Below are 14,986 nucleotides of genomic sequence, written 5' to 3' on the forward strand. Positions count from 1 at the left end.
CATTGGTGTGCCACTTTTTTTCCACTTCTTTTGATATTTGCAGACAGTTTAATAAAGCAGGTTTAGGTTCTCCAATTGTCATATTATTTGAATGAACAAGAATTTTATATCATGGTTCTAAAAGTGTATAATCTATATGCAATATATGTTTTTAAGGCTAAAGCTAACTTATTTGCCTAATCCACATTTCTAATCTCGAGTGGCTAGGGATCATGACTTGTCGGCAGGCCATATATCTGCATGTACCCCAAAGGGAGAAGAGTTGGTCCTTCAATAATTAGGAATTCTAGATCATGATCATCTATATATTTTCCAAGTCAAATCCCTTCTTTGAAGTAAAATTAGTTTCCTTCCTTTGCTTTGTCCCTACAACATAAGCACCTAAGGCGACAGCAGTGCTATCATTATGATGAACTCTATATGCTCACCAAATCAATGTCAAAAACAACTCCTATACTGCTAATGATGCATGAGGAAAGTTGGTACAATTGATTTATCAGGTCAAGTATTCTTTTCAATATTTATTTTGCTTGTTGAGTATCCTTTTTCATCCTTTGTTTACCTTTAGTGACAAATGGGGGAGACGTTTTGGGGGGCTTAAAATGAGAGCTCCTTTGGAGTTTGTATTGGTACTGATGTTTCCCTAATGAAAAGTAAATGTACTTTAGCTGGTTTTTGGCTTAAATGATGGGTCCTCACAACCTCACTAAATGACATTCCAAGGCACTATCATCCACATACCAAACAGTTTTCTTAAAGGTCAAAAACATAGAAGGTTTTTGCCCTTGTTAACAATTGCAACTCTCTAAAAAAGTAGCTATCATACACGTCATTTTGAGGTGACAAATGGGACATTGCCACGAGGAAGTTTACTTGCATGTGTTTTGCCCTTTTTTTAATGCACTAAACTTCATATCATGCTTCATGATTTTTTATTTCCCTGTAAGTGGTTGTCATACTCTTAATAAAGGGGTTTTGTTTGGTTCTTTGGATTTCAAAAGGAGGAGAGAAGAGAATGTGGGCTTTGTTAAAATCTTTTTCTTATTGGAATCTTGGAATCTATCTATAGTAATCACATTTTAAAGTCAGTCTCTCTTTGTTTTTTGTTGCTTGGGAAACTTCTTTAATGCATTTATATCTATTCCCTCAGATTCGGGCTTTTTTCTGCTGTATTCTTTACTATTATATAGACCTTAGATGAGAGATGAGCTTATCTATCCTTACAAAGACAGACAGACAAAGAGAGAGAGAGAGAGAGAGAGAAAGAGTAACGTGCATGTTATCTTTTCCCTTCATGGGACGTGCATGAAATAAAGCTAAACGCAAGATGGGGGCGAGGCAACTTCATCGTAGTTTCTGAAAGGAATAAAGCATGGAACAAGGGAATGAGCAGACAAGAATAACCTTTAAGCTTGAAATGACCGTTCTCATAACTAATTGGAAAAAATTCTTTTATCTTGTCATTTATATACTATACTTGACATTTATCTATGTACTATGGTATATATGGTATTATTCTCAAACATCGATGCATCTTACTGCATTTTATATATGCTACCCAGTACCCCATTTATCAGTGTGTGTGTATATATATATATATCAGAGAGATTCACTGATGAAAAATATCAAATTTGCACCGGCATCTAAATATACCCCTGAAAAACGTTTAGCTCATTAATGTAACAGGCAAAAGTTATACTCCATAGATATACACTCGCACCCACATTGACCATATACAACTTTGCTAATCAAATACTGATGAAATAAAATAATATATGAATGCAAAAATTAAAAGGGATGAAGGGTTGGGAGAATCCAAATACTGTGGTGTAGAGATGTCTGAGGTTAGTCATAAAATATAGCTAAAATAAACAAAAAAGAAGGAAATCCTAGTAGATGGTGGGGTGATATAATTAATAGAGTGGGAAGAGGAAATGTCTCTTTCCACATGCAATGAAAATAAAAGGAATGACATGTCTTGTTCAACCTAAAAAGTTGATATTCAATTCTTTCGCTTTATGGAAGATTTTGGGTGCTTTGAAAAGAAGTATTAGCAGTGTTAGTGTTTCTGGGTTTGCAGAGATTTGGTCCCATAAAGAACTTGCAGGAGGAATTGTGTAGTGCAATAAGGAATATCACAACATGAAATGCCTACCTTTTTTGGATTCTCCAACACAAGGCCCGGCTACAGCTGCGTGCCTTTTAGATAGTAACCCACCCCTCCCTCCCTCCTTCCCTTCTCACTGTCAGCTTAGAAGCTTATTTTTGAGACAATTTATGTCCTTCTTAGGAAATACATTGGAGAGTGATTCATTCATTTTCACCGTCACTTAGGCACTGAATTCTCATCCATGTACATTTTGACCATTAAAGATAAACACAGTACTGAAACGTAATAATCATTGCTTCTTTTGAAAACGTTATCTGATTTTGATCACTTGCTTGGATGGGAATTTAGAGGTGCTGGAGAATTAGTGATCTGTTCGTTAGTTTTCTGATGGTGAATCTCTCTGTTCGCTTGAAGAGAGCGAAGTTCACACTAAAGTATCCTTCCTTTTTTGTACCTTTTGTTTTTGTACTCTGACATGGTCCATTTGGCTGTACAAAACTACTCCATGGGAGATGGCGGCTCTTCCCTGTTAAATTGGTTGTGGTTAGGAAAGTTTGGTGAGCATTGTCATACATGGTTGAATAATATAATCAAAGACAGGGCCCAACTATAGCTAGTTTCCTGTTGCAGATAATCCAACAATTAAATAATGGTCCAAAACAAAGGCTAACGTACTATAATCAGTGATGTAACAAGTAACTGATGCTACTGCCTATACAGCTTAGCAGATTTATAAAAAGAAAAGTGATTGACGCAACAAAAGGTGAAAGGAACAATTGGGATGGTAACTGAGCCATTTTCTTTCTGAAAGTATACAAATCCTTTTTCTTCGAACAATAATATGAAAATGATATACCCACGAATGAGGTTTTTGGAAAGACAGTTAAAACTTCACGTTCCTTGGATGAAGAAAACAAATTAAGCTCTGAATTATAATATTGTGGGATGAAGATAGGTTAGATAAGATTGTGATAGTTACACTTATTAAATCTGCCAGCATCGGTTATTTCTCCATTGAAAATGTATGCACACATGAACAGGAATCCATTAATTTCAAGCGGTATCAAAATGACTTTGTATCCTGTTTTTGCACCAAGTAAGTCTTTGAAAAAGTGCAGTACATACAGGAAAACATCTCAGACTCCTTTTCTCATAATGAACCGGCTTTTGGAAAAGGAACAGGAAGATGGGTTTTGTAAGCAATAATCAGCAGAAACAGGGGAAGCAGCTGGTACCATTTTGTGGCGAATGGTTGCCAGCGAAGAATTGCCAATTCTGTAGTGTAGCTGCGAGTAGCTTCCTTTAATAAAGACTTGTTTGGGTCCTTTCTAACCGTATAGCGGGTTGCACATTCTTCTTGTTAGGGAACGGCTCAATAAAGATAATGTGACAAACCGACTTATCCTAAGTAGCTAAGAACCATACTCCCATTGCATGAGCATCATGAAGTTTCCTTCCTTCCCATGTTTCTCTCTCTTTTCACTTGTTCAATGTGCAATCCCCTTTGAACAAGTTCCGGATCATATAAAACCGGAAATTGGTAGATACTGCAAAGGTCAATCTTTCAAGTTGATTTTCTCTTTATCACTAGTAGGCAAGGACTGATGCTTGAAATAATGGTCATCAGATTGTATTGATGTTTGGCCTTGCCCCATAGCCATCTATAAAACAGGAAATAGGTGGATACGCCAAACGCTTCAGGCTAGAGGCTTCAGCAATTTGTTAAGACCATTATACTATCGGTCATCAGTCATCACATCAAAAAGAGATAAGGCTAGGCAATTCGCAAGATACTGTATAATGCAACATTGCTCACCCCACCCCAGACCTGTTAGGAACTACAGGCTAGAAACCAGACGGCTAAATGAAGAGTCGCTTTCATTGAACAACGTCAGCTAAACAACAAAGCAATGGGCACCACCTAAAAACAGGGGAGCATGCTTCTCACCAGACTAACTAGGACACTGGAAACTGCTAGACTCCTTCATTTCTTAGTCCACGCGCACAAATCATGCAAAGCATATGCTTTTTCCACAAATCACTCCAAAAATGAAATCTGTCGCACGATTTACATATGGATATATAGAAAAGCAGAGTTGATTGTATAATTGATAGATACCGTGTTATACATATCACTGAAGAACTCTTCTAGCTTTCTTTGCTTTATATTTACCTTCTGTTTTGTGGTACACACTTACTGGAACTGATATTTATCAGACACCAACAATCGATATTTATTTGCTTTTCTGTACAAGCAACAACCACAAAATGTTTTGAAGGAGTAGCGCACTCAGCAAGCACGTGCCTCAGGCAGCCTCCCAGTCACGGGTCCAGAAACACCAGAAACTTTCAATGATGCAAAAAGGCACGACAATCTAGCTATCATGGGCCTGGCTCTCACCAATCTGGGCACAACAACAAGCTCCTTACCAGTAATATCATCAAAAGTACTATGATAGCCTTCAAGATCTGCTTTTGTAATCATAACTGCATCCACTGAAGGAGAGTGTATAGTAGCTGGTTGTCGATGCCTGCTATATTCCTGAACTGCCTGCGTATAACCATTGACAAGCAAGGACTAAACAAGGGGGAAGAGACAGTTCACCATTCATGCTCGTGGCTAGAAGAAATTGGGTAAAAATGCTGTATGGATACATATAACTACTCTCAGGCTTTTAAAAATGCTGGTAAAATCTCGTTCTTTTTCTGAGCAAAAAGTAAATGCAATTGGAGATAGAGATTTTTATCTTTTGCAATAAGAGAAAAGTGCAATTCATACAAAGTCTAAAATTGACCAATAACAGAGCCATAGAGAAAATAAAAAAATTCAAAAAAAAGAAAGAAGTAAAAATCTCAGTGCTTTTACTACCATCTTTATTGTCATCAACGTCATTTCCCTCCTTCATGTGGAGGGGAGGGATAGGTGGGATAAACATGCTCTGCACATAATAACACCATAAAACTTACCTTCCATTGTGTGGGGGCCAGTAAAACTCGAGGCCTTCTGGATCGAACATATTCAAGGGCACCTGCAGGTGTCATCTGCTTATGCTCCACCTGCAGAACTCAAAACAAATTCAATCACACAGACAAATCAAAATGCCCCAAAGAGAATTTAAAATCAAATCAGGACCTAGCCTCAAAGGTTACTATCCAACAGTTGTCAACAAAGCACTATGCAGTAGAAAGAAATATACCAAATAGCAAAGCACGATGGTGGTACTCCTTCCTCGTCCAGCTTTACAATGTACATAGGTAGTTCTACCACAAGATGCATTCTCTGTAGCCAAAAACGAAAAGAGAAGAAATCGGGAGACGGCCAATAGGCCACAGGGACTAACAGAGAGAGGTGAAAGAATCATCTACTCACTATGAATGAAGTCCACAGCTCTGCTGATTTCTGAAATTGAAGGAGCAAATAAATAATCTCTCGTCGGAATTACTAAGTGATCAATTCCATAAGCCTGCACAAAACCACAAAGCAATGAAAAGTAAACATCAATATCTAGCAAGACACAACATTTCAGAAAACGAAAAATAAGCTAATTTGAGATACCCATTCACCTCAAATAAAAAAATAAGTTCTAGAAATTCTTTTCCATTTTCAATCTCCATGTTTACTCTAGATATATGATCAAAAAATTAAGGTAAATAACTCAACTTGGAAACTCTTGTTTTTTTCAATTCAACAGAGAAAAGCTTACATGATATAAGGAAGTGGGAACCAGAGTTTCAAAAGGCTCGTTGAGAGTGATGACCCCACCAACGCCCAACTGCTTCAACCGCCGAACATCCTTGGGAAACGGAACCGCCCCCAACAAAAGAAACTGGAAGATAAAAAAAAAAGAACACCCATCGTCAACAAAAACAGAGAGAGCAAAGAAAGTCACAGGTTTTAATCGATCATCAAAGTGAGAATCACTGAACTGGGATCAAATATTATAAGAAAATGAGTAAAAAAAAGGGAAATTAAGGATAAGATAAAAAGAAAAACCTGGTCAACTTCGTCCCACCATCTGAATTCAGATTGGATTTTGTTGCGGAAGACATTGTATAAAAGGGTCGGATAAAAAAGGATCCGAGCACCCGCTCCGACTAAAGCTCTCTTCGCATCGTCGACTCTAACTATCTGAAGCTGCTTCACACCGTAAACACCGTCTTTTTCCCGATCATTCTCCACGTCGTCCAACTCCTCGATCTTCATCTCACCAAATCCCAGAACTGAATTTTTAAAAAAACAAATAAAAGTAAAAACCCGAAATTGATTAAATTTTACGAAACGAAAATTAGTTTTGAGGAATGGGGAGATAATTGCATGGAATTCAGACGATGAAAAAAGAAATCAAAAGGTATTTATAAGGGAATTTGACAAGGTACGAAGAGAGCGTGGGTTTCACTTTGATGCGAATAATAAAAAAGATTAGATTTGTGAACAAGAAAAAAAAAATCCAATTATAATTACTGTACTTAATTTCGACTAACAGCCATGAAATACAGATAGGAACGAATTATTATTATATAATAAAAATTACAAGGCCCTTGGAATTGGTTTAATTTACACTATTACCCGAAACATATATGTGTAGATATTAATACACGTATCGGTAGAAGTAGAAGCTTGACTTACCCATCCAATACTATTTTCTTAAGGATCATTTCTTGTTGATTAAGAAATGCTTATTAATTAAGTAAAGACAATCTTTAAGAATTCAATCGATGAAATTCAGGGTGTGGTTTTTTTGCTTTATATGGTAGTAGTATTTATTTTCCACACTAGAAGCTTATTTTAAGAGTATGGGTGATGAATGGAGGACAGGAAACCTTCTTTAGATTAGGTTGGTCTGTCTCCATGACAATAGACAAGTAATAATTGTGGGTGAGGCACGTTTTGGACCAACAGCATTGGATTGGTTAGGTGCAGGTATTTTAGTTGAAAGAGTCGCTTTCTCTCACTTGTCTTCTAACCTAGCCCAACTGCTGACTTTATGATTGGAAGGGCCGATGGTCTGCTTGCCAAATTGCTCCTTCACTGTTCTTGCTAATCTACTGAAGTAGAGTACTTACCATCTACCACACCATCTCAAGAATATCATGGCATAGATGGTCAAATCTTGTTCCAATGTTCTCAAGGAAAGGAAGAAAAAAACAAAGCAAAAGAAAAACACCCAAAGGCCCAAGCCATAGGAAGGAGTCCATTTCTGGTAGGGAGTGGCCCATTTGACCAATTCGGGTCTGTTTTGATTCATGGATTAAAACTGATAAGCGCATGCGATTCTAGTGAAATGATCCAGTCTTCTTCCCGTCCGCAGCTCCTGAAGGAAAAATACGTCACAGAAGTCATAATATTGATATCCATAAAAAGCCTAAAGAACAAAAGAGATTAGCCTTGTTTTTAGCTGAAACAACAGAAACGTAAAACAATTTCCTGTTTCTTGTAATTATTCCTCATTCATAGCCCTATAGAAGTAGCAGTGGCCTCCTAAATGATCCACCTTATATTGAGGCAGACATGAAATTGAGCCATATGCCACAATTCAAGTCCACCAATTAATGAGTACTAATTTGGTTGGATCTTAATGCTTAGCACTCTGAACATTGGCAGACCAGGATCCAACTGAGCCTGCAGCATCCCAGCTTTTTTCCTGTTTTTTAATTATTGAATATAACATCAACCAACCAACTAACCAATAAGCAATAACCATCCCTCTGGATTGGGCTGCCTTCCACTATCTGGTTAATTTCAACTATTAAATTTGACCCGTCTCCATAACTCCATTGATATGCATACTGCATGGTGAATCTCTTTTGGAGAGTCCAAATCTTAAATGCATGACAGATGAGTGAGCAAGATGTTAATTACCCAGAATAAGGTGCCCAACTGTTTTAGCAGAAAAATGAAGAGAATTCAGCTATGAGTTTTGTCAGAATATTGATGTGTTGGAGAGTTATTGGGAGCTTAGTGAAAAAAAAGGGGTCAATTCATTTGAGACGAGACATGCGTTGTGAAACTTCCAAGTCCGATTTTCTATACAGGCAGATTCTTGGACATCACATTCAAGAACAAAAACACAATAGTTATTGATTGTCACAATCAAATGAAAGTTGTTGGAAGCTGTTTAAACCAGTTGGTGTTGATTTTACGTAACACATGGATGCTTTAAACCGGTTGATTGCTATAAGACAAGGAAACCTTTGGATTGTATTTGTCACGGGTGAGATAACTGATAAAGGGTGGACACGGAAAAGACAAATCCAAAAATCCATTGTTTCTGGAATAAACGCAGTCAGTAAGTAAGTACTCACTGCTAATGAAAATTACCCTTCGGTTTTGCTACAAATTCAGTCCATTGTGGACCAACGTTGGCCTATGCTACATTATTCAAGAGCAATCCCTCGAAGAGAAAGAAGGGGAAACATGCATGTGTATCAGCAAAATGAACGTTAATTACACGTCATAACAGTGAACATCAAGCATACAAAGTCAAATGATCTAGCAAGAAAAAACAATGTCGGACTTTACCACTTCATTCAAATAGATGACACCAAATTTAACAATCAAGAAACCAGAAATTTGGGTTATCCTTAATAAAAAGCGAAAGAAGTGTTGATATAAGGTGTAAAATGTAAAGAAAGGAAACACTGCATTGGCAATGGATTGTTGGTATGCACCTACTCGTGTTATTGTTAAAGAATTTAAAGCTTGCAACTACGCACTGCCTTCTGCTTTTCAGGGATATGGTGGCTACAACCTAACCGATGTCTAGGCCTTCTCTCTCTTCGGTGGCTGTGGGGGTGGAGGTGTGGAGGGTTTTCTTTCTAATCTATTCCAACCATTCCGAGCTTGGCCATTAATAGTTTTGTTTAATTTCCTTTTCTTCATATGATTATTATTAATTGACGTATCAGTATAAAACTAAATCTTCATCCACTTCTCGTCTAGTGGGAAGTAGCAGCTTAACCATGCCGTAAAAGGAATGTAAACGGAGTTGAAACTTCCTGTGGCTAATCTTTAACATGCAAAATACTTAGCAGTTGAAAGGGGAATCCATGGTTCTCCCCTTTTTTTGCTTGGTCTATCTACTCCTTTTTTGTTCTGTGAATGCCGCGAACGACTGGCCATGGAAGATAGCTGCCATCCACTATGGAAATCAAATTAAAGTTGCATGCGTTTTGCTTTATTCTTTCACATTCACATGGAATTCTCCATTTTTTTTCCAATGTATGATGAGCTATGTACCACACTCCCACCCGTCAGACAGCGAAGGAACATTGCATGTTAACCCACTTACAGAAACATCGCGTGTGTTGTACTGGAAAGGCCTTAGCTGAAACCTAAAAAGATTTGTGGTGACCTAGTCGTCACTCGTCAAGGCGTAAAAGAGGGAAGGTGACCTCTGTCGGGTGTGTTCCTCATAAATGATGAGCAAAAATTTGTAGGTTTAGAGATTCAATTGCCAACAGGATTGGCTGACAAGTTAAAGATATTTTGATTTCGTAAGTTAGTTATATCTGCTTTTTCGATAGAGCTGTCTATATTCTGAAGTATTTCAACAGAAGCCAGGTTCATAATTTAATTAGGCCTATATTAGCATCATTTTGACTTGTTTTTAAGTTGGTAAACAGAGTTACGCAGGGGTCGTTTCCTCATTTAGTTTGCTTTGCATAAAAGGTTATATTTGGAACACATCGTTAAGGAAAAAAATAATAGGAAGAGGGAGTGAAGTTTGATGGTTGGAGGTTGAATTGAGAATCTTTATACCAAATCTATGCCACTGTCTGCTGTTGTTTGGCAACTTCTAATCACATCCAAAATCCTCTTTCACTTCTTTAGTCCTGCAAAATCTATTTCGTTAGCTTCACTTAATATCCTTTCTATAATCCTAGTTTTGGCCCAAGTATGAAAAATCAACCACCCCTAAATTCTAGTCCCACCATTCCCATGCATTGCCACCTGACATTGTTCTATTCTAGTGGTAGACAACGACCCTTTATTTAACCTCTATTAACATTTTATCTTACTTACCTACCAGTTAGTGTACCCAATGAAATGCAAATATCGTCCACCAAGAGTACCATTTGAGAGTAACTCATGCTAGTACGCTCTTTTGAAATGAAGCACTTTTCGGGTTATTATATATATAATACATGTCTTTCTAATGAATTCGTTTAGGGACCAAGGTCAAGCTTTTCCTCAGCTTCATAGTATATTCTTATTTAAGAACCATAGCCATGCGTTAATTTATTTGACAGGTTCAATTATTCCGAACTTTTGGTTGTTGCTAAGCAACTCATCATAGCTCAGCCACAGCCCATAGCCACCCCTTTTTGCAGCATCTGTCTCAGGTCAATACTTGCACACAAAAAGTTTGCTCGTACAATAACAAAAGCCCAAAACTGTAACCATACATAAAAAAGAAAAATAAAAATAAAAGTAAGAAAGCATTGAAGAGCAATCAACCCCACCATGTCCCCTCATCAATGCAGCAGCCTCATTTGCACAACGTTACAAGCAAACTAATCCATCATAGTAAGCATCTTGGTGTCTTCAACATAGAAAGATGGGAAAGAGCTGGCTCCTGGCTTTTATCCTCTGGCAGATAATTTCAACAGAAGCGGCCATCACTGTGGGTGGTGGTGTTGGCATTAATATTGGAAATGGTGGAGGCGTTGGTGGTGGAGGCGTTTGGATTGGTGGAGGAATCAACAGCCCAACTCCATCTGGGCCTTCAGTGTCTAAGCTCAGCACTGCTTACACTGCTCTCCAAGCATGGAAATCTGCAATCACCGATGACCCATTGGGGATTTTGAAGACTTGGGTTGGCTCAGATGTGTGTTCTTATAAAGGGGTCTTCTGTGCAGATCCTCAAGGTGCAATGGATTCAGCTTCTGGACAATTTGTTGCAGGCATAGATCTCAACCATGCAAATCTGCAGGGAACTCTAGTCAGGGAACTCTCTGCTCTTACAGATGTTTCAATCCTCCACCTCAACAGCAACAGGTTTTCAGGAACAGTTCCCGACACTTTCAAAGACCTTTTATCACTTCAAGAGTTAGACCTTAGTAACAACCATTTCTCAGGTCCTTTCCCTACAGTTACTCTATACATTCCAAATCTCGTTTATTTGGACCTTAGGTTCAACAGCTTCGCAGGACCCGTCCCTGAAGATCTATTCAACAAGAGACTTGATGCAATCTTCCTTAACAACAACCAGTTTGAGGGAGAACTTCCGCAAAATCTGGGTAATTCTCCAGCTTCGGTGATAAATTTGGCTAATAACAAATTCAATGGAAACATCCCAGCTAGTTTTGGCTTCATGAGTTCGAAATTGAAGGAGATTTTGCTTCTTAATAACCAGTTAACGGGTTGCATTCCAGAAGGAGTTGGGCTGTTCTCGGAGATGCAAGTCTTTGATGTGAGCCACAATTCACTCATGGGTCATTTGCCTGACACGATATCTTGCCTGAATGACATTGAGGTTCTCAATTTGGCTCACAATAAGCTATCTGGGGAACTGCCTGACGTGGTTTGTTCTCTAAGGAGCCTTATGAATTTAACTGTTGCCTACAATTTCTTCTCTGGGTTTAGCCAGGAATGTTCCAAGTTGTTCTTTAGGAATGCGGGTTTTGACTTCTCACTTAATTGCATTCCTGGGAGAAACATGCAGAGACCACAACCAGAGTGCTCTGTGATCCCTGGAGGTGGGTTGAGTTGTCTGAGAATTCCTTCTGCACAGCCTCTAGTTTGTGGGGGATTGCTTGGGAACTTGGAGGTTAATCTAACCTCATCATCCCCATGATATCTCGTTATGAAGGAAGTTACTGGCATTGTATAACAGGTTGGTGATGGTTGCCCCATTCATTAATAGCAATTTACGATTTAGAGCTTCCAAATTCTTTGCTTCATGGATCCAGTTACATCTTTTTCATAATACTCTGTTTTTAAATGGATAAGAAATGCCCAGGTATTTGTGAAAGGGATTTATGAAGGGTATAATAAAATATTCAGGTAGGGATACTACTTATCGTATCTTGGCTGGCCAAAAGAAAATCCGATTAAAAGGACATATTGTTATTTTCTGTATCCCTTAGCGCCATATTGTTATTTTCTGTGCAATTAGCTCCTTTCTGCCAGCTCCTCAGTCCTCGGAATCTCAAGGTCCAAATTCCCTGCCCGATGGCCTCATAGTCTTGCTAAGACATTTTAGAATGCTAAAATATCCATGGTCTCATTTATAATTATAACGACAAGTAATTAATTCTTTCTAACTTTATTTTAATGGCCTGATTAAGAACTCCAATCGCCAATGTTGTTTTCCAATTCAAACCCAGTAAGGCCAGGCATCAGCAAAGCCTGCTTAGACTTGTGAGAACCCACCCAAGATCCTCCGAGGTCCACATAACTGGGAGTAAAGAATTACAACAACATGTGACACAATTGCTTTATATTGTTTAGGAAATGTAATACATGGGATTTGGCAGTTTAAAGGAACGTTTTGCCACTGCAAAACCCAGCAAGTCACTCCACTGATCTCCCGAGCTCCCATGAATCCTGTAACCTTCATTTACCAGATCTGATCTCTTCTCAGATTTATATACAGTTGCTAGTGTTCCGTCGTCTGAAGGTCCTCTGTACCATAAACCAAAATTCCATCAGCCATTCTTAAGTTTAACAAGTAATCTTATTTAAAAACTAGTTAAATAGGTTTTCATAAAAACCAAATCAGGAATACAGGAAACGCCTGAAAGCTGAATATACCTCAAGATAAGCCTTTCCCAGTCGGTGTACCCTGCAAACAGAAGATTCTTGCCCGTGGCATTCCTCTGATTCTCACTCCGCCCAGTAAGCACAAATATTTTGAATCCCATCTGCTTAAGCTCATTATACAATTTCAAACTCGCTGGTATAGCTGGCGCCTCGGCCAAGTCCACCCACACATCCCAAGAATTCTCATCAAAAGGTTCTGATCTACGTCCATAACAGGATAGCCTTAGTAATTTCAATCAATGAACACAAGCATATAAATTTAAGTCAAAGTAAACAGATTTAACAATTCCTCTATTTTAGAATACACAATAAACATGATTTACCCTACTCAAAATTTGCACAATCGAAGGCCATATAAGCCATTAACAACTCCAAGCCCTTTTCTCTTCTCGCTCCCCCCAAGAAGTAACAGTTTCAGTGCCATATACTGACCATCGCAAAAGCCATACCAAGACCAACAGCAAGCAAACAAAGCTCGAAACTAGTGTGATAGTACATTCACGTTCTCCTTCCCATGGAAGAACACAAGCAAGTCATATGAAAGCATGTTCAAAACCACCCAACCTAATAACTGTCGACAGTAGATAAGTAGCTTGACTCAGAATGAACTATAAAAGGCTCTACATACTGAGTTTAACTCTCTATGCCAGGTAGCAAAATTCAACTAGTACTTCTACTTTTTACCACTTAAACTGCCCCTGGACCTTTTTTTTTTTCAGGGAGATCCCAGATTGTCATTTTTTCACGATGGTTCAATGTTTAAGCATTACCTAAGATTTTTGTAATGATGGTTTGTTTTATTTTTTCTTGGTGAATAGTACTAATGATTGTTTAGTTCACACACAACAAAAGGTTTGACGCTTCAACTCCAAGCTGTGGAAGCCTAGGGGCCTAAACAACCATTAACAAGAGGAGAGTTTAGTACCATAATACGCCTGAATCATCTTCCACTTACCTTCCTGATCAAAAGAAGAAGAATTTTGCATGGGGAGTCCCGCACTGGATTCCAATGGCCAAAGTATATAAGTATCAATGTGAGCTCATAGGGTAACATCAAGTATCCTTATACTAATTACTTAGCAGTATATTGTTAATATTTTAATGAGCACATGATTCACATCAAGTGCATCTTCCAGAAAAAAACAGAGAGAGCAGATCAAGTGCAGTGGGCTCTCACGCGTCTAATAGGACTCCATCATTATTTAACATTATCACTTCCACGTGCATTTCTTCTATTGGTTTCCTTATTATGGTGGACGCACAAGCCTTACGTAACCTTCCCCGACACAAATAACTTTACACCACATGATCTCTGTTTTTCACTAACTACCTTGATCTTACCTAAAGCAAAGACAAAGCACATCCATCCAATAATTTTGATTAAAGTAAAAAATAACAGAGTTCACGTAATTACCCGAATCCATGGGCCTGGTAATAGGGTAAATTCGTCAACAAAGTCTCATCGATATCGAAGACCCAGGCGTCCTTCCCGTCGCGTCCGATCTCGACGGAGGAGGCGTAAGCGAGGGAGTAGTTAGCGACGATCTCGGAGTCCGACATGTAGCGTGGACCAGTCATGTAGTCTTGGACGAAGGACTCGCAACGGATGGGGATTTGTTTCCAGCTTCCGGCGTTGTTGGTCTCGACGGATAAATGCCAGCTGGCACAGTAAAGGTCGTCGTCAACGTTGGATTTCCGGTACGTTGTTGTTGGCAGCTGGATGATGGGTTGAGAAGATGAGGAGACGGAGGAGATGAGAAAGGAGAGGAGGAGGAATGAGAGGCTGAGAGGATGAGAAGCCATCGGAAGATGGCTTTTATATTTGGTGGAGAGGTTTTTTTTTTTTTTTTCCTTGCTTTTTTCCTCTCTCCCTCCTTCTCGCCTGTGGAGTGGCTGGGAAAAGGGTGAAAATAGCCTGGTTGCTTTGAAGTTCATTAGTATTGTTAAATAAAAAATGTCGGTGCTAACGACGCCGTTTGGCAGCACTCTATTTTCAACCATCCATTTTCTCTTTTTATTCCTTCCTTATAATATATATTGAAAAGCTCCTTAAATATTAACCATGTATTTTTTTTATTTATAAGCATAATTAGTCAAATAAACTTGAACAC

At 38.6% G+C, this 14,986-nt stretch overlaps 3 protein-coding genes across 3 annotated transcripts; 1 reads left to right on the forward strand and 2 right to left on the reverse strand.

Moving 5' to 3' along the window:
- Positions 4,118-6,561, reverse strand: LOC18588480 (putative dual specificity protein phosphatase DSP8). The gene is made up of 6 exons (XM_007012914.2): positions 6,105-6,561; positions 5,815-5,937; positions 5,481-5,574; positions 5,308-5,390; positions 5,078-5,167; positions 4,118-4,661 (listed from the first exon to the last, which is right to left on the reverse strand). The coding sequence occupies exons 1-6, from the start codon at positions 6,312-6,314 to the stop codon at positions 4,401-4,403; spliced, it is 861 nt and encodes a 286-aa protein (XP_007012976.2). The 5' UTR covers positions 6,315-6,561; the 3' UTR covers positions 4,118-4,400.
- LOC18588481 (leucine-rich repeat extensin-like protein 4) lies at positions 10,541-12,010 on the forward strand. The gene has a single exon (XM_007012915.2). It carries the CDS (start codon positions 10,669-10,671, stop codon positions 11,905-11,907), a length of 1,239 nt encoding a protein of 412 aa, XP_007012977.2. The 5' UTR covers positions 10,541-10,668; the 3' UTR covers positions 11,908-12,010.
- Positions 12,360-14,798, reverse strand: LOC18588482 (acid phosphatase 1). The gene is made up of 3 exons (XM_007012916.2): positions 14,290-14,798; positions 12,867-13,076; positions 12,360-12,737 (listed from the first exon to the last, which is right to left on the reverse strand). The coding sequence occupies exons 1-3, from the start codon at positions 14,676-14,678 to the stop codon at positions 12,560-12,562; spliced, it is 777 nt and encodes a 258-aa protein (XP_007012978.2). The 5' UTR covers positions 14,679-14,798; the 3' UTR covers positions 12,360-12,559.

This window comes from Theobroma cacao, chromosome 9, assembly GCF_000208745.1.
Source record: "Theobroma cacao cultivar B97-61/B2 chromosome 9, Criollo_cocoa_genome_V2, whole genome shotgun sequence".
In the NCBI taxonomy this organism is placed as follows: Eukaryota; Viridiplantae; Streptophyta; class Magnoliopsida; order Malvales; family Malvaceae; genus Theobroma; species Theobroma cacao.